The sequence below is a fragment of the Drosophila novamexicana genome, unplaced genomic scaffold (assembly GCF_003285875.2).
Source record: "Drosophila novamexicana strain 15010-1031.04,08,12 unplaced genomic scaffold, DnovRS2.1 tig00000462-arrow-pilon, whole genome shotgun sequence".
In the NCBI taxonomy this organism is placed as follows: Eukaryota; Metazoa; Arthropoda; class Insecta; order Diptera; family Drosophilidae; genus Drosophila; species Drosophila novamexicana.
In genome coordinates this window covers 135,667-163,097 of record NW_020824806.1, presented here as the reverse complement: position 1 = coordinate 163,097, position 27,431 = coordinate 135,667, and the positions used below count along the sequence as shown (strand labels likewise).

Below are 27,431 nucleotides of genomic sequence, written 5' to 3'. Positions count from 1 at the left end.
AATGAGGTTTGATATTTAAATTATTCAAATTAAGCATAAATAATTATTCAAAATTCTTGAGTTCTCTCATGTCACGTAAAGTTGTTTGTTTTTTTTTGCGAGTTCACACCAAAACGTTCAAAGCATCAAAAAGTAGGGTAATTCCAAAAAATTTCTGAACATGACAAACAAATGTTTGTAGTCGCAAGTGACGTAGCTCAGAAGCGCAAAGAGCGAGAGTGAGAGAGTAAGAGAGCGAACCTTCATTTCGCTTCGTTATCGCTGAGATTATGCCATGCCGGCTGCCTCAGCTGAGACGCTCTCTTAATTTTCTTCTTTACAGTTTGCAGCTTGTCGCTTCAGTTTATTCTTGGTGGTGGACACGTTAAGATCAGCAAAGTGCAGTGCAAGTGCGAAATAAATGTCATTTCTAGAGCAGATTCTACATGCAGCCAATGCAGATTATATAAATATCAACGGTGATCGCCAAATATTTACAAATCATTATAATGTGCTGCGAAATTCAATCTACAAAATGCTGCAGGAGGAGCAGCCACTTGGCAAATGGTTATGTGGCCACAAATTGGGTGGTAAGTGAAACACAAGCTAAAAAGGAAGTGCAATACGTGACTACGTGGCGTCTACCTGGCATTTGCAGCTGGAAAGCCAACACAGAGTTGGAATCGTTACACACATGCATACATAGCATATATATATGCTCTGTCTGTGTGTGTGCGTCTGCGTTTTTTAAAGCGTCCATGTGTGTGTGTGTGTGTGTGTGTGTGAGCATGTGCCGCATGGGTCCGCTGTGCGGAAGTTCAGATTTCCGTTTGCAAAAACTTTTTTTAACTGTTTTTTTCTCAGACTGCATATATATTTCTAATCAGATAGATAGATATAAGTTAATATTCTGCTTCCTAGTTGAATCGCAAATGCATACGAATTCCTTTTTTTTGCATAAAGAAACAATTGAGGGACAATTTAATTGATGTATAAAAAATGTTTCACCAAGATATTTTAGTCCTATCAAAATTGAAATACTTTATCATAAAGCTTGTTTTGGCATAAAATCCAATATTATTTTTCAAGATTTGAACCTAACGAATTATAGGATTCCTCTACCATAATGGAACTTAACTGGCATTTGTCGGCCATTCCAACGATCGAAATTTGTAATATTTAGCAATCGAAACTTATCAGTTGCACTTTATTGGGATCTTAAAAAGTTCCGCGTAACTGTTTCCAAGAAATCCCTAGGTCAGGAAGCAATAAGACTAGCTATAAAACTAGATGCGAACCGATCACTTTATCAAGCTGACTGTTCGAGTATATGATATAGACTTTATTTGCGCTTTAGTCATACAGTCTACACACTCTCTCTCTCTATATATATATATATATATATAACTATATAACTACAGGAAGTTATGCGGACAATTTGAAGATAACGAAACCGGACGAATTCGATTTGGTAGTTCATTTGGTGTTTCCCGAGAATGACAGGATTATTGTGAAAAAGGATCCCAGGCGACCCGGCAATGTTACCTTGGATATGACCGAGGTGCTAAACGCTCTGGAGAAACAGGAGCACAACCAAGTCTCTTACACGTATTTGAAAAAATTAGTCACGAACAGGAATTTGCTGCTCGAGGACAAGCTGCAGGACATGATAACGGGCACCATGACACGGGCTCTAAACAAAATGGGCAACAAAATCGAGGTCAACGGAAGGGTCACGCCAATTATCTACAAGCGATGCGGCCCGGCACACACGATGTTTATCAAAGACAGGGATATTAAATACTCGGTGGACTTTGTGCCAGCCATCAGGTTGATTGCCAGACAAAATATTTTGCAGCCAGAGCAGCTCAAGTTTTTTAAGGACATTCGCTATTGGGACGCGATACCGAAACCCTTAAAGCCGTTTGAAGCGAACAACGTGTCCTTCCGCGCCTCTTACTACGATGCCGAAAATGTTATGATCAAGGGCAAGCAAAAGCTGAAGGAAACTATTAAATTTATGAAGAAGTTTCGCGATAGCAAACAAAATATGAACAATCTGAAGAGCTATTATATCAAGACCCTGTTTCTGTGGCAAGTCAAGCACAAATCCGACTCCTACTGGAGTACCGAGACGCTAAAGGATATATTGATAGACGTAAGTATGATCAGAAAGATAAGTTAGTGCCTCGAGCAAGTATTTCTCAAAGTTATTTCCATGCACAATCCTATTTTATTGATTGACTTCAATCTATTCTATAAACTTCCTGGCGTCTTAAAGAACATCTCAGTCCAGTCTGTTTGGACTTCCCACTCAATAATATAATAAATCAGCTAAATAAAGTCAGTCGCTTTTTCCCGTCCGTTTTTTCAGATGTGCAGAGAATTGAAGACTTCCTTGGCAACGTCTGGCCGCAATGGAAAGCTGCTCTTTTTCTGGGATCCCGAACTGGACTTGTTTGCCGCATTCACACAACCTCAACGCGTCGATATGTTCAACTGCGTCGTGGCACATATTTATACGCTCGAGCGCGCCGATGGCAACTTGACGGCGGACATTGACAGAAATGTCATATCCTCGTTCAGTAAGATGGACTCAAAGAGTACTCCCGTCTTTTAACTAACAAGTTATGCTTAAAACCTAGGCACACGCGCGGAACGCCTCAGCCAAGACGAGCAAAGGAATGGACGACAGACGGGGGCAGCTCCAAAGCAACAGCCTGCTCCAAAAAACCAGTCAGCTCCAAAGCAGCAGCCAGCTCCAAAAAACCAGACAGCTCCAAGGCAACAGCCAGTTCCAAGGCAACAGCCAGCTCCAAGGCAACCGCCAGCTCCAAGTCAACAGCCTCCGGCAGAGTCCAGCAGTAGCTGTTGCATTGCGTAACGTAGCTGTCGGTGTGAGTTTCAAGACTTTATTAACAGCAAAATGTAAAGAAGTTGTTTATATAGTTTGTATAATTCGTTGCAGCTTAATCCTAGCTTAGATGTGCCGTAGAGATGTACGCGTGAAGTGCTCGTCCTTTAAGTCGCTTACAAGCCGCCGCCGGAGCGATCAACGCTGATCTTCTGCTTCAGGTTAGCCGCATCGTGCTTCTGCTCCTCCAGCTCGGCCATGCGAGCGAAACGGGAATAGGCCACATCGCCCGTCTTTATCGCGGACATCATCTGTGCAATTTGATTTTATATATTTGATATATATGTGTATGTAACTTGACTCGGCTCGATGTGAAAGAAGTGTGTTTTGTATGCAATGTCCGTTCGTGTGTCCGTTTAAGAGAAAAATTGGGATACTTATATACATATATCCGTGTCAGATGTGTCTTCCTCCTTAAAATTAGCATGTAGACTAATCATATCCTCTAAGATCAATTAATATAATTTTAAATAAATGTACACTGCCTCATTTTAGAGTCGCCGGCCCAAAATGCAGCACGTCATCGACTAATTTAATAGACTGTGAACCGAGTATTAGGCAGTCGGTTATACCCGACTGCAATTTTAACTTTTGTAATTTTTTAATATATGTCTTGTGTACTGTGAAATGAAATAAACTTTGATTTTGTGTGAATACGCACCTGTAGATATTCATCCAGCTCGACCTGGCCGTTCATGTTGGTGTCGATCTCCTTGAGAATGTCGTGCAATTGCTCGCCGGAGACATCGCCGTCGCCGAAGCTCTTGAGCCCGCGGCGAATATCGTTGATGGAGACGTAGCCCTTCTTGTCCTTGTCGATAAGCTGGAAGCGTTTGACATATGTCTGAATCTCCTCCTTGGACAGTTTGATGGGTATTCTTTCCTTGGACTGGCGATTGATGGTGTGTCCCATTTCGTTGGCCAAAAACTCCGTGGCATGCTTGAGCTGGCGCTCCTTCTCCTCCTTGGACCACTGCAGCTCCTCGCCCATAATGTCCACGACGACGGGCAGTGCCTCCGACGCGGCCTGCACATTCAGGAAAGCCAGACGCAGCCGGCGCGCAATCATGTCCACAGCGGTGCAGGCATATTCTCGCACGCCATAACGAATCTCGGCATCAATGTAGGGAAACTCGGGATGGATGCGATTGCCAATGATGGGCCAGCGTTTGCCGGTGAGCGATGCCATCTTGGACACGGCAAAGGCGCGATCACCATACGATTTGGCCAGATGCTGAGCCACCTCGCACTCCAGCCCGAAGTCCTGCACCAGGCGTATGTACATGGTGGGTGTCCAGCCCTGGCCGCCCTCAATTTTCAGATACGATGTGACAGCCTCGGCGCGCTCCGGCTTCAGGTTGCAGGCTGGCGAAGATTAAGGCAGTTCAAGCTGATTATACACCAGATCTCTTTATTAATAGTTACCCTTTATGGCCGCATCCATGGTGTGCTCCGCCATGGCTCTGTACGTGGTCCACTTGCCGCCGGCAATGGTGATCAAATTCGAGGGGCTGACGTGGACGATGTGGTTGCGCGCCAGGGATTGTGTGTCGTCCTTGTTGGGATCGGAGACGAGCGGGCGTATGCCACTCCAGGCGGACAGCACATCACCGCGACGCACCTCAACGTCGGCGTTGAGATAGTTTTTGATTTCGCTCAAGATGAACTGAATCTCATCCTCGGTCGGGGTGGGACTGTGCGTTATTTCGCAGGGCAGATCTGTGGTGCCGGCAATTGTTTGCCGTTGCCAGGGCAGGAAGAAGATGACACGTCCATCGGATGTTGAGGGATCGAGCAAACCCATCTGATCGGGGCTATAATAGCCGGGCAGCACAATGTGCACACCCGAGCTGGGACAGCAGATGCTCTTCACCGTCGGATCGTCCATTTTGCGAATGGAGTCGGTGAAGGGGCCGGTGGCATTGATAATGCACTTGGCCTTGACCGTAAATTCCTTGCCAGAGATATGATCCTTGACCTTGGCGCCGCACAGCACCTTCTTGCCGGTGCCGTCGTCCTTCTTGAGCAGCTCCTTGACCTCCACATGATTGCAGACGGTGGCGCCATGTCGCGCCGCCGTCAAAGCCACCGCCAGGCACATGCGTGCATCATCCTGCTGGCCATCATAGTAGACAATGGCGCCGCACAACTTATCCTTCTTCAACATGGGAAACAGCTCCAGAGCATCCTTCTTGGACAGCAAGTACGAGCTCTTTACATTGCGATCGCCGGCCACCAGATCGTACGCCTTGATGCCTACCCAGAAATACGGCACCTGCCACCAACTGAAATGCAAACAATATTTATAAATCCGCGTAATCAGCAGTCGAGTCGAGCTATTTACGTGTAGACGGGCAGCATAATGGGCAGCGGATGCGTCAAATGTGGCGCCGATTCAAGCATTGTGGCGCGTTCCGCCAGCGCCTCCTTAACCATTCTATATTGCTCAAGATCTAGCTGTAGCGATAGATATACACATAGACAAGCATTACTTCTAGCCTTATAAATCTACGATCTACGATCTAAGCTTTAATGAAATACAATACTCCTATTTACTGGACTCGCAGGGATTACCCGGCACCATTAGAGTTCTTCAGAGATTTAGGCGTAGCAACTAGCCGGGTAATACCTGCTAGTTATAGATGCATGTAAATAAATTCTGAGCATCTGGCATACTTACGCCTAGAATAGCCTTCTGCAGATAGCGCACGCCACCGTGAATTAACTTGGTGGAGCGCGATGAGGTGCCGCTGGCAAAGTCATCCAGCTCGACGAGCGCCGTCTTTAGACCTGTGTCGAAGCGAACCCTTTAAATGCAGTTAACTGTAAAGGGTATTTCATACGAACCTCTTGTTATGGAGTCGAGGGCGCAGCCAGCGCCAGTGGCGCCGCCGCCAATGATGAGCACATCGAATTCCTCGCCGCTCATCAGGGATTTGATTTGTTCGCTGCGCATGGGCAGGGTGCGCTTGCGTTTGGGTGGGCGTTGCATGGCATTGTTGACCTGTGGAGCACATTTGGTTAAGGGCTGGCTAATGGCCAAAAGCGATTTGCACTTACCACATGCGGCGAGTTCCAGCGATCGATGGTCCATGAGGCAATTACGGAGCCCACACAGGCGCTGGCGGCGGTGACGCCAAATTTAAACATGCGCGACGACATCTTCTCTTAAGGCAACGAAACGCTCTCTTTATTGTTGTTTAGCTAATCAAAAATTATTTTTAAAATCGAATTAAACGGCATATTAAGCACTTGTTTTTTTTTTTCAGTTAATGCCTCTTTTTTTCGTCGCTCTCTTTTGTTGTGGTGAGAGCGCGAAAGCAATGGGAGAGAGCGCGCTACAAGCTTTTTGTTGCGAACTTTTTAGCGCTGCCGGCGCGCGCAGCATTGGAACCGAGTGTGTGTGTGTTTCATTCCAACATTCCAACGCACACATGTACAATTGGCAGCAAAAATTCCGTTAAGTACGTTAAATCGATATGGGCGCGCTTGGTTCCATGACATGCCGCAGCAGTGCGTGGGTAGACTCAGACTCAAACAAAGCTTTGCCCAGTGTTGAATAAACGCATAAAAATGTACCCACAATTTGAGCTGCGTCGTTTATGCGTTTCCAGGCGCGTACCAAATGTTTACCTTGAGTTGTTTCCAGCCAAACCGTTCGCGGCACGCAATAAGAGCTGAATAAAATCTAACAAAGTCCACAGCGGCAACAACGGCGGCGATATTTGAAGAAATTCAATGTGATTTGAATTTTTTTTTTTTTTTTTTTTTTGTTGTGGCGAGCGTAATAGCGAATGATTACATCAGAGTTTTTATTCACTTTTAGCTCGCACTCGGCTCGGTCTGCTGCTGCTGCTGCTTCTGCTGCTGTTGTTGCCCGCACGACCGCATTGAGCTAGTTCAAATTGTATATTAAGCTTACCGTCGTTGTTATTCCGATGCTGGAAATTCGTAATCGTCGCTGCTGGAAATTTGTGAACTGTTCTGTCTGCTGCTCTGCTGCCTGCTACCCCGTCCGTGCGCGTTGATAGTCGTCGTCGCTCTAAACGCAGACCGTGCACAGCTGGCTGGCTATTTGGCTGGTTGGCTGCTTTTGCTGGGCTGTGCAGCAGCTGTTGCCGTTGCATGTGCAGCTTTTTTGGCTCAGAGAATTTGCAACTTGTCGAACTGCTCCCCGCCCTTGCCGTTACTCTAAGCAACAGCTGTTCTTACATCCGCTCTCGCGTCTATAACACACGTCTAATTGGCTAGCAAGCACTCGGCAAAAAACTGAAACTCACGAACTTTTCACTCACACTCGTTTATTCGTGAATGATGAGTTCACCTTGTGGCGGTACGGCGTCGTTTATATTATTTTTACCTATTAGTTTATTTTCATTTTGTAACTAACCGAGCGCTATTCTATATTCATATCTTTAGACACGCATATTTAAACAATGCTCTGCCCTGTCGCAGTATACACAGAGAGGGCATGCTAGGCTAACAGTTAAAAGTTAATTAGTCATGATTAATTTCTAACACGCGATCTTAAAGTACAAAGTTCAGCCCTCATATAACTCATTTTCAAATTGTGCAGGTCTCTGATTCATAACAGCACTTATATAAGCGCGCCAATTTTGAGTAATAGAGTATCTTATAGTCGTACCCCGGCATATTCATTATATTCACCCCATGACTTTGTGATTATTCAATTTGTTTGCACATTTGCCGGTCTGTAGATACTATGGGAGTACTTACTCGCATATCTAGGCTGATAAATGCCGGCACGAAGCGTCATTAAAGATAAAACTAATCCAAGCAATGCACAATACAATTTTTCGTTAAAAAAAAAAATGCTCAGGCCTGACAGTTGAATTTGAAGTTCAAATATGTTTATAAAATTGAGTTTTCATTTTGATTCCGCGTATCGAAATGAATTCATCTCTCTCTCTCTCTCACTATTCCCATTATTCTAAATTTATTCCCTTAGTGTTTTCCCATTATTTTAACTTTTTTTTCCATACCTAGTTATTACTCCAGCCTCTGCACGAAACTATTTGCCTGCTGTGCAGTGTACCCTTGAATTGCCCATTGATAAGCGGAATTTCGTCAATTGCTTTACGCATTACACTTGGTTTGCCGCAACTTATGAATGATTCATTAGCGACAGCTAAAACAAATTAAATAACCGAAATGATAAACGTCAGCTGTAGCCCAAATCCAGTGCTAATTCATGCACGACGACATCCGGAGATGGAGGAGGAAGAAATAACATATTGTAGACAGGGAGCAGACATTGGACGTGCATGATGACGTCCAGCAGCTTGGGTTAGGTCAGCAACATTTGTCTAGCCAGAAGAAAGGCAACAACAACAGGCTATTTATATACAGCCAGACCCAGACCCACAAAGTGCAGACCTACAAATAACCTTGCCAAAATGTGCTCGACCAGTTTGTCAGGCGATTGTATTGTTTTTGCTGTCTTTTCTTTTGGTATCTGCATTTGATATAAAAAGTATCGTTTCATTGTAGCGGGTTCTCAGCTCTTGGCCATTTCTGCCGGCAACTGTTCCGCGCCGCACGCCCACACGGAAAGCTTTCAAGCTTGCCGTCAGACGATGTCGGCAGACGCCGCCGACTGATAAAGCTCGCGGCGAGACGCAATGTCCGCACGTGAACATTATCAATGGAATTGCAAAATATTAATACTGGCGACTTTTAGTAGTTCCTCTACTATCACTTAATATGCATACTACTTAGTTATCTTATCTTTGCTGCGACGACGTTGCCAAGTTCTCCACTGAAGGTTACTAGGTCAAAATGGCCACTTAAGAGCTTTTTGCTGTGAATAAAGCTTATTGGGGTTATTATTGAACCAGTGTGACCAGAAGGGCTGGGCAAAAGGTTGTGAGAATCACATATAAGGGCAGTGTAATTGCTCTAGTCGAAAGTGACCGACTAGAAGGTACTCTGTAAATTGATTATAACTATTATTGTTATTTAGTGCTGGTTTTGGCGAGCTTTCCATGTTTGAATGAGACCTCGAGCCAGTCAATAAAATAATTAAGATTATTATATTATTTAGAGCGAGAAATTAAGAGATAGATCAGTTGCTATATCCCTAAGCCCGAACTTTCAGTCAACACACTGCTAAAATAATAATCAAAACTAAGGCGACCTACTTACATTCACGAGAATCGAATAGAAGGGCGAGGCGTAATAAAATAAGGTTTCTTTACTTAAGAAGTACAATTTGCTCGAGTTGTATATGGTATATTATCATTATTTAATTACCTTTTATAATCTCAGAGATCGACAGATCTACCGTTCTGTCTAAGAATTATATTAAAATTATTTAAAGGAATAAGAGAGTTCTCTATCTGCACATTATAAACAATTCCTTAACCTTTAAACACATTTTTAAGTGGAAGTATACATTTTCTACCTACAATGGATAGCTTATGGATATCTGAGACAATAAGAGCTAGATTCACAAAATCTACCGTGTTTTGGGCTTCTCGTTTACCCTAGACATATTAACTTATTGTACTATATTGTATCTTTCAGAAACCGATAGAAACCCTTCAAAAATGAAGTATGTACATTTTTACGAGTATAAAAAACTTTTTACATTTATTAAATGATCTTAACCAGAATAATTCCCCAATTGAAATCTCCTGTAATTGCTTGAAATGATGTAAGTGTTGTCATTGGGCTTTGGGTAAAAATAGTTTGTATTCCATATATATTTGTAATTATAATCGGGGTAAACCGTAAAAGCAGGTGCCATAAACGGCGTATAGCTAGAAAAAAATGTAACTTAGGCTACGGCAGATATCAGGTCAAACGATTTCTTGATAATGGCCGTCAAAAATAGATATAAAATACTTTCAGGAAGTAATATTCGACTCACAAATTGGAGGATGAGTCGGCGGCAGTTTCGGCCACGTTGTCATTAATGATGCCGGCGCCGGCGCTGCCGCTGGCAAGGATGCATTTGCTTCGATTGTCGCGCATCTGCATCAACTGGCCAATGAGATCGAGCAGCTGGTCATCGCCGAGGCTGCACTGCTGCAGCAGCTGCTGGAGCAGGCCCAAGCGTTCCGCCTCCAGACGAATCATTGCCGGCACCTGGGCCAAGAGGCTGGTGCGGCAGGCGTTGTTGATCTTCGACTTGGCGCAAATGTATTCCAGCACCGAGTTGAGATTGAGGCGATCGCACACCACCGAGGACAGGTTCTCGCGCACTGCATGATCCAGGAAATCTTTTGAATGATTCTCGGACAGCGTCTCCAGCACTGTGGTCTTCAGTTTGTCGTTGGCCTTCATCTGATTGGACAGAAATTTGGCCAGATTGAGGGCGCCCTTCAGCGGCGAGCTGCGGGATTTGGCAAAGAAACGCTCCAGCACAGAGTCCAGCGAGCATTGCTCCACAACCAGATCCAATGCGGACTCTGCATCAAGTATGGCCAGGTCACGACTGGGCGTGGCTGAAGGCAGAGCCTCGGCTTCCGGCTGATTCTTCTCCTCGCCGCCGCCTGCTGTGGTCGTCGTTGTCTCATTCCATTTGAGCGTATCGAAAGCCTCGTCATCCATTGCTTCATGGGACTTGTCCATTGACTTGTCCACCGCCGCGCTCCTGGCGGTCTGTTCGTGCGCAAACTTCTCGATCTCGATGATGCTGTCCAGTCGTCCGCGTCGCTTCAGCGCCTGCCTCACCTCCGTGGTCTGGGCGAGCTTGTCCAGGAGCAGGCAGCGCTTCGGCTTGCCGCTCCGCGTCTCCTCCACGTCGCGCAGATACTCCTTCGTTATGGAGACGGGCGGATCATGGAAACTGACCCGTTTACGCTTCAGTGCCGGCGACTCAAAGTCATCGATGCTCTCGCAGCGCAGCTTTCGCTTCAATATTGACGCGGACGGACTCGCCGAGGGCGATGGCAGCCGCTTCGAGAATATCAGCAGATCCTTGGTCTGCTGTATGGGCGTGGACGTGTGCTCCGCCGCGGCCAGCTCATTCAGCTCACAGGTGGGCGTCGACACAAGCTCGGCGCGCTCCATTTGCCGAGCGGGCGTTCCCTGGCTGCGAGTCGCCACCGACGTCGAGGCGGCCAGTGTATAGTTTGCTCCAGCATCCAGTTTCTTGTTCCGTATCATGTTGATCAACTGCGCCCCGCGTCCGGTCAAATGGGCCGACGGCTTTGGGCGCAGCGTCGGACTCGACGAGTTATTGGTCTGCTTGCGGTCCGGCGGAGAGCTCTGCCAAAATGGATTTACATATTTGAGATTAATTGAGTGTAGTTAAACAAAGGCTTAGCTTAGTCGGAATTCCTTGCTATTTGCGAGCTTCACATTTCTTGATGCCTATTTAATTGCTTGCTTCCTAGTTTCTTCCGGTTTGTCCTCCATGCTCACATTATTTTTATTATTGTTTAATTTTTGGTGCCTTTTTTAATTTCATGCATTGTAATTATTTTCGTTAATTTGATTTATTTTCACCCACGTCCTCCATGATCCCGTTTTTGTTTCTTCTATTACATTTATTTTATTTATATTCATTTTTCTATCAACCATGTCCTCCAGGCTATAATTAAGTCTCCATCCATTTCTCTACTTTAGAAAAGATCCATTTTTTACTCAAAATTGTGTCTATGGTGACTTTTGCTTTTATTATTCATAGTATTCCTATTGTATTCCTTCCTTTCTCCATGGTCCTCCATGATTATATTCATGGTACATAAATTAATTGTCCTTTCATCAAAAACATCTCCTTTGTTCAATCCCTAAATATTTTCCTTCATAGTTGTAATCTTTCTATTCCCCCATCACAAATACCTTTTAATTTCACATAATATGCCAATATATCTATGCCGAGCTACTTTCTTGTGGACTTACCAAATTACAAAGTCGTGTGTTGTGCTTCTTGGGCGAGCTCTCTGTCATGGGCATGGGATCGCCCATGGGCTCCGACGGCATCTGGGTGCTGGCCACCGATTCGACAGCCGCTTCTGGCGAAGCACTTAGCTGCGTTTCCGGCACACTCGACGTTTTTCTGGTCGGCTCGGGCTGCACCTGTGCAGCAGGTGTCGGAGTTGCAAATTCAGCAAACAGATCCTCGCTCTGCATAGGGGTGAGTTTGGCAGTGTCCTTGACCTTCTGTGCGCTGGCTTTGTTGGCAGCTGTGGGAAAAAAAGACAAACATAATAAAGACGATTTGCAGAGCCTGCTGATGGACTTCTTACCTGTTGTTGCTTGAGGGGTTGCTGTCTGCTTTCTGGGCGAACGCAGTCTGTCGGTAGCTGCTGGTGGCTGCTCACTTTGCTTGTCCTTTTGGGCAGCACGTTTGCGCGTCTGGCGCACAGGTGTATCCGCGGCAGGAGCGGGCGTTGGGTTAGCCTCTTCCTCAATTTGCGCGCGCGGTTTGCGGAATTGGTACTTTTCCGCGCTGCTCGGCTCGGTGCCGGCTACTTCCGATAGCCGGCGCCGGCGCGTGGGTGTGGAAACCCCAGCTGCTGGAGTCGTGGGCGGATCAGGTGGCGATTCTTCAATGATGGTCACGCCATCGCTGTCCTGGTCCTTATCTTGCTCCGAATGCCGGTCGCCGCCGCTTAGGGCCAACTCGGTTTGCTTGCCTTTGGCGATGACTACCTTCTTGGGTGTCCATGGTTTGATGGAGGACGAGTCCTGCGACTGGCTCATGTCATTGTACAGCGCTGGTATAACCGACTTCTCGGCAAAACGCTCCTTCTGGCGATCGGTGAGCTTGTCCGGATTCAAGCTCCACACGGAGGGTATGATAACGAAGAGGTCGTCGCCCTTGAACAGATCCTTTAGCTGATTGGCCATGCTCTTCATGGACAGCTTGCGGAATTTCTCCTGAATGGCACGCTTCCACTCGCTGATAAAGCTGCCCTCGTACTTGCCCTTGTTCCAGCACTGAAGCGCCGCACTCAAAGTGGGCTTGAGTGCATCGAACACGACCATCAGCTCGTTCTGGCGCAGCTCCAATATGACATTGCGCAGCGTATTGAGACAGCCTTCCAGCAGCGACTGGGACAGCGCCGGACGCTCAAAGACAGCGTAAAGCAGCGCAAAGACATCCTTATAGAGGGGCGAGTCCTTGCAGATGCCCAGCCTAAGCACCGCACTGACATAGATGTCAAACATCTCCGCGAAATGTGGCTCCTCTTTGCTGCCATTCTTCAGCAGCTCGATCAGTGCCGTCTTTAGATCCGCAACGAATCTCTTGCGCTCGGTGGCATTGTTGCCCGCATTGATGAGCTGCCGCCACTGCTCACAGAAGGCGCCGTCGAAGGAGCTGTTGGCGCGTCGCCCGGCAAAGCTGGCGCTCGTCTGCAGCGGCCACAGAATCCAGCTATCCACGAACGCAGCATTGTGCGCCACGCGATACTCGAGCGCATGCTCGCGCAAGTAGTCGAGGATAGCTCCGGAGACCTGTCGCCATATCTGCAGCTTGAGCCCAAAGGTCTCGTAGTCTTCGTCGTCGTTATTTTGCATAAGCAGCTCCGCAAAGCTGCTGAGCTGACGGAATTCGCTGGTGCTGCGCGTTTCCAGCTGCTCCGGGGCATAGATAAGCGAGACACAGCGCTGCATAATGGCCGGCGGCACCTCGGCCCGCGCCTTCAGACACAGCTTCAGGCAGGCTTCCAGCACCTCGAGGGAGTCTACACGTTGCGGTGGCATGGCCAGGCCAGCGCAGGCATTGAACACGGAGCGCACAATGCTGCCGTCGCCGGGCAGCGTCTTCTCCAGCTCCGCACAACAGGCGACCGTAAAGGCGGTCACGCGTAGCTGGAACATGGCCAGCGTCAGATTGCGCAGCAGCAAATTCAACAGCTCCTGCTCCGTCTCGGAGCTGTGCTCTGCCTGGCTGAGAAGTTGCATGCCAGCAACAGCCGCTGCCAGCATGGGACGCCAGTGCTGCTGCAGCAGCTCGGAGTTCATAAGCGGCGAGGGCTGGCGGAGCACCTCGAGGCGCATGTCACGCAGCAGGCGCTGCAGGGCTGCCGAGGCTGGTTCCATATTCCACAGGGCGACCAGGCAAGGCAGCGCCAGCTCGCGCGCTGTCTGATAGCTGTGCGCCAGGCCAGTTGCATTGCCACGCGCGCCGCCGCCAAACAAAAAGCTCAAGAAATACTCAACAGCATTGTCGAACGATTTGGGCAGCTCGGCATCCAAGCAGCTGATCAAATACCACCAGACGCGCAGCTTGATGCCGCTTACGTGCGGCGAACGCGACTGGGATGTGCGCAGTGGAATGAGCAGTAGACGCAAACGTTTGCCCGCCGCCAGCTCATTGTAGGCGGCAAAGATCTTAATGAGCACGCGCCAGCAGAGAAACGCCTCGGAGCGCACGCCATTGTCGGGATTGCGGAAGCCCAGCTCGACGACGGCAAGAAATTTGTTGATGTAGGTGCAGCCGCGCAGCATTTCGCTGTCCATGATCTGCACCAGCAGCGTCCAGATCTTGTGCCAATTGTTGTTCTTCGCATCGCGCATCTCCCCGATGAGCGTCGTGTAGTTGTTGACGAATTCGCTGCGTATCTGGGGCCAACATTTGGCGGCGTGTATGACAGACACGTCGAGTGCAACCAGAGCCTCGGCCATGGCGGCCACGGCACAATTCTGTATATTGCGATCTGTGTCAAACATTAGGGGCAAAATGTCGCCCAGCCAGAACTCGACCAGTTCCTCATTCGTAAAGGAAGTGTTTATCAGGCCCGAGGCTTTGCAGCTGCTCGCAAGCAGGTCAATTATCTAGATTATTCATTAGCAAGAAATACAATGGTGGTTGTTGTTATAATTGCATAAAATGCACTACACAGCACAGCGAAAAGTTCATGAAAATTACTTACATTGCAATAATGTTGACGTCGATTGTTCTTGAGCATTTCTTTTGTCGACAACTGCACCGTGTGGTACGCCTGACCCACTTCTGCATCGATGTCCATTGTGTCTTGTGCTTATTTTACACAATAAATAATATAGTTTTTAATTGATTCCACTACCTCAATTCACACAAACGATTTAATTACGCGAACAATGTGTAAGCAGGCATTCATTTTCTACTAAAAGCGCGCGAAACTCTGCGCATAGGGATGATAATATAAGCAGTAAACAGTATCGATAGTTACAGCATGCAATATCGATATGTGGAATATCGCGTTTTGCAGCACTTACAACGCCTCACTGCACTGACAAATAGGAACGGTTGGCAATTCAAAAAACCAACTTATTTCGCACAAATTTAAACCAGCTTTTTACTGTATATTACGTGCCTAAGTTTATTAATATGAACTTAATGTATTGTAAAATTAAACATTTTGTACGAGTAGTATATCGTATAATGCGCTCAACATTTTTAAAATTTATATATTAACATACATATATTTAATTTGATTAAATACAGTGACTATATTTCTTTGCACATTAAATAGAAAACATTGCAAAAGTCCTGAATCAATACTTGTCCAGACAATTATATTCTATGCAAAATATTTACAATTTACTAAATTGTTGATTTAAAAAACATTTCCTGAACTGCATGAAATTAAACTCGGCGCGTTTTGTGCGTTGTTATAAAGCTTACGCTGCCAAAACAAAAAAATAAATGGTGAAATTGTGGGAAGTCTTCCACGTAAAACGCATGCAGTGTAACTGCTTTATGGCAATCGAAACGAGAAGCAGCAGTCAGCCGGATAGAAGGACGGAATACATAGAGCGAAGTACTTAAAAAAAGATTTTAAATAAGCTGCAACGTGTTTTGTGTGTATGCACTTTTAATTTGTGTGTCCCCCCGAGGACGTATTGTTTGTTCTTGTTGGTTGTTTTTTTAGTGCTTTGGATCCTTGTTGTAGTCCACATAAACGCGCACCACTTCGCCGGAATATTTGCGCTGCGATGGCATGAAGTAAAAGTCCGGCGTATCGGCGCCGCCATTCAAACGCGGATCATCGCGCGATCTATCATAGCTGGACTCCCGCTCATGTCGCTGGCGTCGCTCCTCGCCCCGCTCCCGCTCCCGTTCGCGCTCCTGTCGTGCAGCCCGACGATCGTGCGTATAGTAGCCGGATGGCTGCATATTGGCCGAGCTCTGCTGGTAATGATGATTCTGGCGCGGCAGCGAATACGCCCGCTCCGCATAGCTGCCACGTGCATAGGGTCCGGGTGCAGTGCTTGCGCTGCCGCCCGCGCTGCTCTCCTGCGTCATATGCCGGCCATTGGAGCGACCGTTGCCATTGCTGCTCTTGCCGTGTCCATGGCCATTGCCATTGACATTGCTGTTCTCGTAGAACATCTGCGACTTGCTGGTGGGCGAGTGGGACATGGGCAGTGTCGTCTGTTGGCTGCTGGGCGTGGAACGATTGCGGGCCTTCTCCTTGGCCGCGGTGCTGCTGGTCATGTGCTTCTCCTCGGTTTCGCCATACGGATCGAATGCGTAGTTCGTGTTCGAGGCGAACTCCTTCCAGGGCGAGTTCTGTATCAGTTTTTCCTGCAAACAAACAGAGCATTCACCGGGATTGATATTATTTTGTGCAGGTTCGTACAGTTCTTAGCGCTCAACCAGTCAGCATTTGGGCATACGGGCTCTATGTGTATTACGATCTATTCTAAATCTTCGGAACGCTCGAGAATACTGTGCGCATAAACAACGTTTTTGAGGACTAATATGTACTATAATTGATTCCGGAATGTGCCTTGTGCTTGCGTTTCTCTCGAATATTGCAAATGTCTATTTATTAAAGCTGATAACCAGTCAAGCAGAAGATATGACACCCATGGATATTATGGTTAGGGAGTATTGTGCAGAAAGATGTGAACTACATTCGATTTGCTCGAAAATACATAGGTTTATAGTGGGAAAATAGTTTAGGATCGGTATTCCAAGTTGTTTTTGATTTTGAGTTTTAGTAAGAAATACATAGCATAGATCAAATGCTAACTGGTTTGGCTACAAACACAAAAGATTAAGTCTAAAGTGACTAAATAGTTATTAAGATAGTTGAAATGATTAGCAACACACATACACAGGAATGATAGACAGCGAATGTGAGAAATGTGAGAAAAGAACCTTTGGGGATCAGAACAGTATTATTGGGGGGGGGTTGTTTTTTATGGGATTAGCTTTTAAAAGTAGTCACAACTTTGGTTAATTAGTACAACAACAAACAAAAAGGAATTTCAATTACCAATGAATTCTTTATGTTCTAGAATTTTGATAAACGCGACTCAACAACACATATTGGCGTATATACTATATATAGTACATGTATAAAGATATCCGCGCTGTTGTTAGGACTTTCTGATATTTGGCTAACTATTTTTTTATTATTGATTTTATTGGGCAGATTGTAACTCTTCAGGCAGTGAGATATACGAGTATATATCTTCTTTTTTTTTATAACATATATGGTGGGTAATTTGTGTTGATAATTTTTTTTTGATAATTTTTTATGGATATATAGTATGTATTCTTTTTATAGATCGCTAGAGGGCTGATAGTAGCGTTGGTGTTGCCGCTGTTGATATATGCGCCATTCGTCGGGTATTACGTAAACCAGCTTTAAATAATATTATACAATTGAACAAAAAAACATTATTAATCGTGTAAGAATCGAATTCTTTAACAAGAATTATGTGCGCCACGTATAAAACTGAACAAACATGTAAAGTTAATGCTAAAAACTTGGTAACTTGGTAACTCAACAATGCAATGGGAATAAAATAGTTTACCTTTGTGTTCTTGCTCTTGCGCGAGGTCTTCAATATTGTGCAGAACGCTTGGATCAGTGCAATAAGCACAAGGGCTGCAATCAGACCTAGGACAATATACAAACGTGTCTCGGACAGATCGAAGAAGGAGAGTAGCGTATCCTTGGCACTCGTATCCACGGCACTTTTGTCTGTGATCAAATAGAAACCAAACCTGTTAGGCTTGAATCTTAGCTTGACTTTGACGAAACTTACATTCCAGCGCCTCGAAATCTAAGAACTGCGGATCGACTGTCAGGGAGCCCACCTTGCCGGTTGCTATTTGATCCAATAGCGCTGCTTTGATAGCTTCCGCGTTCTTCTGCACAGCCGCCTCGCTGGTCTTCTCCACATTATTGGTATCCAGGGTATGCAGCTTCTCGACGTCGGCCTTGTCGAACATGGCCTGCACCTTGGCCACCATTGTGCTGCCCTCCCTTCAGAAGGAAAGAAAGAAAGATATATAATTATAGCATACAAATATAAAAAAAAAGATCTGGCAGCACTTAAGCCTATTGTGCCTGTTAACCGATCTGGCAACACTTATATTCAATGTGCCTATTAAGTTGGCTGCGCCTAAATACAGCTAATAAGTATCTTAATCAAATATGATGCCTAGGAATATTACGTACTTTTCAAAGCCTAAAATTTCGGTCTTATAGTAGCCCGGAATAGGCGAAAGTATGCCATTGAAGGAGTCCGAAATGGTTGCGGCCAGATTGTTGAAATCCACAGTGCCTGGCTTGGGCGCTTCAAATGATTCAGCCAGGTTCATGAGCTTTACGCCCACCGCATAGACTAAGCGACTGGGCGCTGGTGTGCTGGTGCCCACGAAAACGGACTCCAGCTCTGGAAGAAAAACAGGGCATGAACTCATGATCAGCTCCTGAGAAGGTTTGAACCTACCCTTGCCACAGGACTTGATGCAGACGCGTTGTGGGGAAATGGGTGGCACCTGCTCGTGCTTGCGTGTCTTCTTGTTGACCACGTTGAAGGCGCCGCCCAGCACGGGGAAGAACAGATAGAGACAGTGATCATCCGTGAAGGACAAGTCCTGTTCGTCATTGCTGACACGCTTGCGATTGAACTCCAAGATGGTGACGCCTTTCTCGATGCGACCGGATGCATTGTAGATGTCCTGACGTTCGTCAAGCTTGGGTGGGGCATAGCCCAGTACCCAGGTGTCCATCAGGAAGGGACGACCACTGCGTCCATCCACCCAGCCAATAATCGCATCCGTCTGCGACATGCGCTGATCATCACTGAAGCCAATGCCCGTCCAGGTTTGTGTATTCGATGTCTCGATGTGCCAGCGCATCTCGTCGCCACGGCCCACAGTCTCCCAGCTGGCGTAGTACTCGCAGCTGTGCTCCTGGGGCGAGCAGTTCGAGGGGTACTTCCAGTGTCCGTAGCAATCGTTGTCCAGCACATTGCTGCTCAGATCACTGCGATCGGTGTTGGCCGCCGGTTTGTCTTTCTCTGCGGGGGCTTCAATTGATAAGATTGGATTAGCTAGGAATTTTTGAAGACTTACCAAAGAAATTGATTTGGGTAACGCCGCGTTGTAGCTTGTGTCCATGATATTTGAGCTCATCCGGCTGATAGAAGTCCTTGACGGATGATGATTCCGTTTCCAGGCCAGAGGCTGGCACATGCACATAGCTGCCCGGCTCCTGACCCTTGGCCCAGATAACATGGGTCAGCGCATCGTCCAAGGTGTGATCGGTGGCATCGCTGGCCACCAACTTCTTGCGGAATATTATGGTGGTCACGCCATTCTCCTCGAAACCTGTGCCCAAGGCCAAATCCGATTTGCCGCCGTAGAACTCATCGCTGCGTGGCGTCGAACGATCCCGAGTATAATAATCACCCACACGGCTGACCATGCCACGCGCCGTTCCGATGACGATATCCGTGCAGTCCATGGGATTGAAGTCGTGGCGCGGTGTGTACGGATTAAGCTTGTACTTGGGCTCTATGAAAACACAAATGCAAGGGTCAGCGTAATTCTCGATTGAGTTCGGGCGATGTGATTCGTGTGGGTTTTGTGTTTAATTTGGTTAGTAGATAATGAAGATCGGGATTTGAAAATGCTAAGCCTTTACCAAGTCACATGCGTTTACCTGCTGACTCAAGATTTGCGGACTTTTTGGGCTCCGGCACGCTCTTTGGCTCCGGTTCACTCTTGGGCTCCGGTTCACTCTTGGGTTCCGGCTCACTTTTGGGTTCGGGCTCACTCTTCGGTTCTGGTTCGCTCTTAGGCTCTGGCTCGCTCTTGGGCTCCGGTTCACTCTTTGGTTCCGGCTCGCTCTTCGGTTCGGGCTCACTTTTGGGCTCTGGCTCGCTCTTAGGCTCGGGCTCGCTCTTGGGTTCCGGTTCACTTTTAGGTTCCGGTTCACTTTTTGGCTCTGGTTCACTCTTTGGTTCCGGTTCACTTCTAGGCTCAGGTTCACTCTTCGGTTCCGGCTCGCTTTTCGGTTCAGGTTCGCTTTTAGGTTCCGGTACATTTGTTGTTGCCTCCGGTTCACTTTTTGGCGCTGGCTCACTCGTTGTCGTTGGTTCCGGCTCGCTCTTCGGCTCCGCTGTGCTATTAGGCTCTGTTTTTACAGCGTGTTTTGTTTAAATAAAATAGATTTGTGTGCTTAGTGTTAGGTGCGGGTTTCAGAGAGAGGTCAAAAGTAGTAGAAGCTCAACAAGGATAGCAACAACAATATGCAGTAAGTGTCTAGTACGCAGCGCTAGAGGATCTGCAGGGTTGTGTGTTTTTGCCACTACTCGTATTAGCTCTAAATTAAACGAACTGTTGCAGGTGCAGAACTAATGCAGTTCCCCTCGCTCTTACCTGTGGCTTGGCGGCGGTTGCGTCCAGATTTGGTGCTGACGCGATAGGATACGCTGGTGGCCACTGAAGTGACGCCGTCAATGCTGGCCAGCTCATCCTCATGCTTGGCGACACGCTTTGTTTTTGTGCTTGGCTCAGCACTGGGCTCGGCGGTCGGTTCAGCATTGGGCTCGGGTTCGCTCTTGGGCTCCGGTTCACTCTTGGGCTCCGGTTCACTCTTGGGCTCCGGTTCGCTTTTGGGTTCTGGTTCGCTCTTGGGCTCCGGTTCGCTCTTAGGCTCCGGCTCGCTCTTGGGCTCTGGTTCACTCTTGGGGTCCGGCTCACTCTTGGGTTCCGGTTCGCTCTTGGGCTCCGGTTCGCTCTTGGGCTCCGGCTCGCTCTTGGGCTCCGGCTCCGCATGCTCAGATCCCGCGTTCTCAAGCGTTGTCGTCAAGTCTCCAATGTCCTTTATTAGCGGGAAGTTCTTGCATTCCGGCGTCAGACCGCGTGGACGCCAGCCCAAGCCCACCCACGAGGTGCCATTGACCTTAAGTACGATCTCGATTTCTTTCTGCTCCTCCAGCAGACGCCAGTACATGTGATAGTCCGGCGACAGCTCCTTCTTTGTGAAGGCCGACAGGTCCAGGCTGGTCGACTTGTAGGGCGAGCGCTTGCTGCAGCCAATGCCATGCCAGCCAAGGTTGCAATAGCACTGGCGACGGGGCAGCGAGGTGCCGTCCAGATCAATGCACTTTCCCTGGGCGCCGCAGTCCGCATTGCTCGAGCACTCATCCCGATACTGGCACTGCGGTCCATAGTAGTTCTTTTCGCACTTACAGCGCGAGGGGAAGTATTTTCCCTTGCCGGAGCAGCTCTCCTTGAAGTCCTTGCGCTGCTTGATGTCCACGTCGGCACAGGACCAGAAGCGATAGTTGCTCGACCACTCGTCCGCCTGGCGCAGCAGGCGCAGCGTGCAATTGAAGCACTCGAAATCCTTGGGTATGTTCACCTGGTACGATTGGGCGCTAAGGGAAAACAGAATTAGCTGCATCCTCGGGCGGGCTTAGACTTTGGCTTACGTGACATCGGTGCGCACAAATTCCGAGTTGTTGACGTGCGGTGTCAGATCCAGCACGGGCCTGTCGAGTGCATCCAAGAGTTGCAAGCGGAAGCCGCCCTAGAAGTGTGCATGATATGAACTATTTAATAAAAATTCCTCTCGTGCGGTTAACTCTGTTTATATTTCGCAAACAATGACTGAGAACTTGTGACTTGATTTGCTTGTGTTTGTGTCTGCCAGCCAATTCCCATTGGCTTTTCAATTATGGGAACTTCTAACGCAATGCCTGACTTTGAGAGCCAAGGGGCCCCAAGCTCATCTATCTAGATGCTCATACTCTCTGCTGGTGCATGTGCGGCAATCATTACATCATTTACGCTACCCAGAACACCGATGCACACGTCTGGCTAATTATGTTTGACGGAGAGAGATAAGAACCGGGTTTTCATTGTGCATGACTTGATCATCAGCTTAATTGCCCCGAAAAGATGTCGCAAGATGACAAACAAGAGCCTACACTCCTCCAACTCCTCCACTTACCTTGTGCGGATAGGCCAAATGCCAGGTGACATTAAACATGGAGCCCGACAGCAGCGAGGTGCGTATGGAGCCTGCAACAAACAGACAATTTACAAATAAGTATTAACAATTAGTTGCAGTTAAGATATTAGATTAGATTTTGTTGGAATAGGCTTCAATTTCCCACAACTTGACTCTCGGTTTTATTTCTAGATTACCTTTGGTTGCAAAAGTGGTTCAAGCTCTGTTAAGATTCGATCCCTAAAGTTGAATTTTCATATTTAATTGGTTTCCATTTAATAAAAAACATTCTCGAACACTCTCGAGGAGTTAAGAAAAATGTTTAACGTATTTTAATTAGATGCTGTGGGTGCTTGTCATGTCTGTAAACTGGTTAACTGGATCTTCACAAATAGTTTAAAGAGAACATGAACCAAATTGATGGAATTGAAGCTATGTGAAGAATGCTATAAGGTGTTACATATAAAAAAGGTTTAATTAAGAATGAAAGAGCGCTCAAATTCTGTTTAAAAGCAGCGTAGAAAGGGCTAGAAATGAACTAAAGAATGGACTAGAACAAGAAACAGTTACGGGTGTCTAAAGATTAATTACCCTTGCAACAATAGATACTAAACTTAAGCTAGTAAAAAAGACAGATGTTTGCAGTAAGAGCAGAAGCTGGTGCAAATCTGTGCAGATTCAACTTGGCTGTTGATTCTAGCCGGTGATATATGTATGTACATATATACTTAAAGCGATCTCTTCTCTTATGCGATACATATTATTGAGAATATATTAGAGCAAAAAGAAACTAATATTATTATTATTATTATAAGCATGGGATGTAGTTATAAAAAATTAACCTAACCTATGGCTATTATAGTCTGGGAAATGGAGCCTCCTCCTTGTTCAGTTGCCTTGTTTGGAGGAGTGCAAGAATAATTTATATAATCGGCATTAAATAAAATTGCCTTGTTTCCGACATAATCCCATTTACATACTATGGGCAATTCTAAGAAATCTATACACTTCGCATAGGCCAAGTATCAATACCTAATGGCAGTCCATTGAAATGTGGTTGTTAACCAGTGAGTGGAAGAAATGGAGCACGCCAATGATGATCATCAAGAGGCACAGCCACATGATGAGGATGCTGTTTATCAGGCCATGCAGTTGGGCAGTTGATCAGGCATTACAGTTGCGAAGAGAACTAGCTGGCAATTGGCCTAACTGAAATATGTAACGCATAATTAAATGTTTTGCCAGCACTCAAGCTGAACTGGTTTTGTGGTTCTGCATTGCGTAGCAGCCAAGTGGGGCTCCGAGTGCGGCTCCAAGTGGGCCTCCAAGTGGAAGTGATCCGCAGCTGCGCACTAAATTCCAACAATTGCATAGGCGAGTCGGCCCAGACTTGGGACAATCGGAGGCAGGTCCGACAAGAGAGACACAGCTCAGGAAGCCCAGCATATCCAAGCACACACGCACACACACACACACACACACACACGCACACACACCTGCACACTGGCCACACCAAGTGCCGCCACACACATCTTCGCATTACAAGTTTTTCTGGCTGCCGACAAATTTCATATGCTCACAACTATTGCATAAGTGCAATGCTGTAACCTCGGCCAGCTGTAAAAAATTGCATCCCAGCTAGGGAAGTATAGAGTGTGGGAGGGGAAGAGGTGGTGGGAGGGGGGGCTGCTGCTAAAAGTGGCCAATCAATGCCCAAGCGCAGATCGCACATCGTTGTCAGCCAATACAGGCGAGTCGAGTCGCTAATTGAAGCCGTTTAATGGCCATAACGATACCTGAAAGCGAAAGCAGCCAAAGGACGGGGTAGGGGGGTAGATAGGTGGGCCAGAGGGGGGTTCACTTTCCAGTTAGCATTACGCGAAGACAAATAAGGAAACTGGAAAATTATGATTACTGCTGCTGGCACACGAAATGGTTGGTCATCTGCCCGATAGCTGGCTTAAAGAGCTGGGCAAATATTGAAGACCTGACCACTTGAATGCATTCAATTGCCACACTCTTTCCACCAGCTGCCCAATATGGTCAGACATCAACAACCACAGCGGAGACTAGGCACAGTCGTGGCATAGAAATGAACTCCTCGTCTGGCCGTCCGCCCGTCTGCAGCTGCAAGTCTTTAGCTTTTTGTCTCTTTGCTGTCATTGATGGCGCTGATTATGAGCAGCAGTAAAAAAGCAAGTTTCAATTAAATGCGTGACTTGAATATATCCTGTAATAAGTGACAAGGTATATACAGCGAAAATTGCACTAAGTTAGGTTTAGGTTAACTCAAAGTAAGTTTGCGCAATTTTAGAAAACATAAATTCAGTTTACATACAAAAAGTATAAGTTTAACTGAAAGAATAACAAGATAATTAAGTCACTCGAACAAATCTAATATGAACTCAGGTTCGAATCTTTGATATGAGAATATGAATTCAATTACTCAAGTTCGAGTCTTTGCTATGATAACATGAGTTCAACTACTTAGGTTCGAGTCTTTGCTATCAGCTTTGCATATACAATTCCTTTTAAAATATAAGTAAAACATTCCAAAATGTGAACCTATTTATCTTTATGAGGCATATAAACATCTAATTACCAAATTTGACAGTTCCAGCTGAAATAATTCCTGATCTCTAGACACCTGAAGCTCTTTAAACTTGACTGTTAATGAGGAATACTCGTGTAAAGATTCTATGGAACCTAAGGAGACGAAGTTTTCTGTCCTTTAAGCGTTCGCTTAGCTCTACAATAGCCCCTCTCGAGTCTATCGCATATTTACAGGGTATTGGAAAAAAACGCCGCTGCGTATCTATAGACATTGCAGCGACTTTTGTAGGTCAACAATTGAATGCGACTTTTGATTTCAATGGCGTAATTTTTCTAGACTTCGATGGTTCTTAGCTAAATTTGCAAATGGCGATTTCCGCACCTGCACCCAAGTGGACCACACATTTTCACATGGCCAGACGAAGTGGTTTTGACAGCCCCAAAAAAAAAAAAAATTTAAAAATAATGAAAAATAAAAAATACACCAAAAAAACTCAAGTTGAAAAACGTTGAAGCAGCTCGGCGAAAATGGGCTAAGTTGAGGCAGACAAAAAAAAAAAAAAAAAAATACGAAGAGGCTGATAGCTCGAGCGATAAATCAATTGTGCCCATTAATAAATCGAGGCAGCAACAACAAGAGCAGCAATATATATATATATATATATATATATATATGCAGTGTGTATATATTTTGCTTTTTAGGGCGTAACCAGTTGCCCAAAAGCTGGAAGCTGGCAAATGGACACCCAAAATATTGGCAGGTGCTTGAGCTTGTGTTTTTTCTCATGTAGCCGCCACTGTAACTGGCACTCTCTCTCCCTCTCCCTCTCCCTCTCTCTTTCTCTCTCTGTCTCTGCTGGTCATTTTCATATTTCGCTTCGGTTTTCGGTCTGTCATATTTCTCACGAGCGCGAAAGTTGTTCACCTTTGATTTTTTGGAGGCTGCGTTGCATGAATATCGAATGTTGCGCTTGAACTCGCCTTCCCGCCTTCTCGTCGTCTCGTCGTCTCGTCGTCTCGCCGTCTCGCAACTCGCGACTGTCTCATTTCGAAAGTCGTAGCCAAAATATTGATAATGATTATGATTCCCAGCAGTTCAATATCAAGTGTATTGCTTGGCATTCACAGCAATATTATTATCATATAAAATATATGAATAAAGAGACCGTCTTATTTATGTTATACAAAATGCATTTAATTGGGCAAAAGTTTTTAACTCTTGATTGATTTCGACTAAAGTTCATTAATGATGATGATGATCGACCAAAAAAACGCAGCAAATTGATGATTTTTCAACAGTTTTCCTACGGCTGTTTGCTTGGCATAAAAATTGTGGCTTAAACATGTTAATAAGCTATTATTAATTTGTTTTAATTGAATACAATCAAGAGCAGCAGCTTGTCTAAAGCTAAATGATTCAAAATGCTTGCATTCCACTGGCCAACATTCCTGTCATTCTTGCCTTAGGCATTTTACTAGCCATATTGGAATTTAAATAAACGAATTTGTATTAGTTATATATAAAAATGCAAGCAATAGAATACAATATAAACGCAATTTTTCACTTTTCACTGAATTAATCTGCACACATTTAATCAAATTTCTCTGGAGCTAATATATTTAAAGCTAACCTATTTAAATAGCCGCATTCCACTGGCCAACATATCTATCATTCACATTTTAATTTAAATCTTAACCCAGTTTTTCTCGGCAATATATTCAAATTGTAAATCGAACCAAAGTAAATGTCTTTCATTCATTTAAATTGACACATTCGCGATTTTATTTAAAATAAAATAAACTTTTGCTTTATCAATAATATATCAAAAACTGGATAAAGCGAATAGCTTTCATGCTGAATGAGACTGTCAGACGTATAAGAAATGTTATTAGCATAGACCTCTGGAATGTTGTTCTTTGGTATAAATACAGTAAACTCCAGGTAACGACTTAATATGCTTATCAATTATGTAATTCTCATAATACCCATTAAGATAATTGTAGCTATTTACAGAGTTCTTTGACTGTGCTTTTTTTTTTTGAAGTATTTGCCTTTAAGAATTGAAAACCTTAAAAGATAATTTGAAAAGTGTTCGCAGTCAGCTTTCGCAGTGGCAGAGTCCAAGCCCAAATGGCCAATCACTTATATAAGAATTGTCTTGGCTTTTGCATCATTTTCTTAATGGTATGCTTAGGCCAGCCAACCGAGCCCTGAGGCCAATTTGCTTGTTGTTATTACGTAGCTGTGGAAAAAGAATGTGTGCTTGCATGCATTCTAATTGCAGTGCCGCTTGCATGCATCTGGGCGGAAAGGCAGTCCCAGTGGGTGTTGTAGGCGGGGAAGGGGTCGGGTATTGGCAACATGGCTGCCAAATATGGCGTGTCGTTGCACAGGCAAAGACTTCCGCAAACACACACACACGCACATACAGACACACACTTGCAACTGAGCAACGTGAAAAGGTTGACAAATAAACTTAAGCCCCGCGCAGTGCCATAAATTTTATGGCAGCGACTGGCTGTCCATGCAAGTGTGGACGCCGGAGAGTGTAACATGGCATAAAATGAATTTTGGCTTTGGCAACCCTAAAACAACATAATGTTGCCACCGTTTCATTTGCCGCAAATTACGTGGCAACCTGTGGCAAGCGTTGATTGGTTGTGTTTGCATTTGCATTTCGGTCTGCCTGCAACTGCAACTGGTAGCTGGTAGCTGGGTATCTATCTATGTGGATGCCTGGTAGCTTATGGCCTGCTTGTGGTCAAGGAGTTTTTCGCTATAGTTAATTGCTCGTGACGTTGTCTTGTTGTCTTGT

At 45.8% G+C, this 27,431-nt stretch overlaps 4 protein-coding genes across 9 annotated transcripts in view; 1 reads left to right on the top strand and 3 right to left on the bottom strand.

Annotated features, from left to right (window-relative positions):
• Positions 1-19: 19 nt before the first annotated feature.
• Positions 20-3,030, top strand: LOC115760514. Of its 3 annotated transcripts, none has more exons than XM_030701879.1 (6): positions 20-226; positions 323-569; positions 1,401-2,137; positions 2,354-2,564; positions 2,625-2,876; positions 2,929-3,011. In XM_030701879.1, the coding sequence occupies exons 2-5, from the start codon at positions 401-403 to the stop codon at positions 2,861-2,863; spliced, it is 1,356 nt and encodes a 451-aa protein (XP_030557739.1). In that variant the 5' UTR covers positions 20-226; positions 323-400; the 3' UTR covers positions 2,864-2,876; positions 2,929-3,011. The 3 variants fall into 3 exon arrangements, with proteins under 3 accessions (XP_030557739.1, XP_030557737.1, XP_030557738.1); XM_030701877.1 differs by having other exon boundaries at positions 21-226; positions 2,948-3,030; XM_030701878.1 differs by having other exon boundaries at positions 21-569; positions 2,948-3,030.
• LOC115760513 (glycerol-3-phosphate dehydrogenase, mitochondrial) lies at positions 2,870-7,652 on the bottom strand. Of its 3 annotated transcripts, none has more exons than XM_030701875.1 (8): positions 7,631-7,652; positions 5,954-6,097; positions 5,741-5,897; positions 5,574-5,683; positions 5,238-5,350; positions 4,319-5,178; positions 3,555-4,258; positions 2,870-3,144 (listed from the first exon to the last, which is right to left on the bottom strand). In XM_030701875.1, exons 2-8 carry the CDS (start codon positions 6,053-6,055, stop codon positions 3,010-3,012), a joined length of 2,181 nt encoding a protein of 726 aa, XP_030557735.1. In that variant the 5' UTR covers positions 6,056-6,097; positions 7,631-7,652; the 3' UTR covers positions 2,870-3,009. The 3 variants fall into 3 exon arrangements, with proteins under 3 accessions (XP_030557735.1, XP_030557734.1, XP_030557736.1); XM_030701874.1 differs by lacking the exon at positions 7,631-7,652 and adding an exon at positions 6,816-6,983; XM_030701876.1 differs by lacking the exon at positions 7,631-7,652 and adding an exon at positions 6,527-6,547.
• A 1,896-nt stretch (positions 7,653-9,548) lies between these two features.
• Positions 9,549-14,936, bottom strand: LOC115761091 (telomere-associated protein RIF1). Its single transcript, XM_030702713.1, has 4 exons — positions 14,746-14,936; positions 12,112-14,647; positions 11,765-12,048; positions 9,549-11,128 (listed from the first exon to the last, which is right to left on the bottom strand). The coding sequence occupies exons 1-4, from the start codon at positions 14,839-14,841 to the stop codon at positions 9,782-9,784; spliced, it is 4,263 nt and encodes a 1,420-aa protein (XP_030558573.1). The 5' UTR covers positions 14,842-14,936; the 3' UTR covers positions 9,549-9,781.
• Positions 14,937-15,167: 231 nt separating this feature from the next.
• Positions 15,168-27,431, bottom strand: part of LOC115760610 — a 30,204-nt gene continuing 17,940 nt past the window's right edge. The window contains exons 3-13 of one of the 2 annotated variants that reach the window (XR_004017679.1): positions 22,063-22,133; positions 21,542-21,639; positions 20,484-21,487; positions 19,765-20,238; positions 19,176-19,616; positions 18,548-19,120; positions 18,274-18,490; positions 17,858-18,078; positions 17,624-17,793; positions 17,080-17,451; positions 16,309-16,382 (exon numbers count right to left, since the gene is read on the bottom strand). Coding sequence is in view for 1 of the 2 variants with exons in the window: in XM_030702056.1 (XP_030557916.1) it covers positions 15,723-16,382; positions 17,624-17,793; positions 17,858-18,078; positions 18,274-18,490; positions 18,548-19,120; positions 19,176-19,616; positions 19,765-20,238; positions 20,484-21,487; positions 21,542-21,639; positions 22,063-22,133 (3,929 nt within the window). In the remaining variant the exon portion in view is untranslated. Of the gene's footprint in view, positions 16,383-17,079; positions 17,452-17,623; positions 17,794-17,857; positions 18,079-18,273; positions 18,491-18,547; positions 19,121-19,175; positions 19,617-19,764; positions 20,239-20,483; positions 21,488-21,541; positions 21,640-22,062; positions 22,134-27,431 lie in introns of both variants that reach the window. The other variant, XM_030702056.1, reaches the window with a different exon arrangement.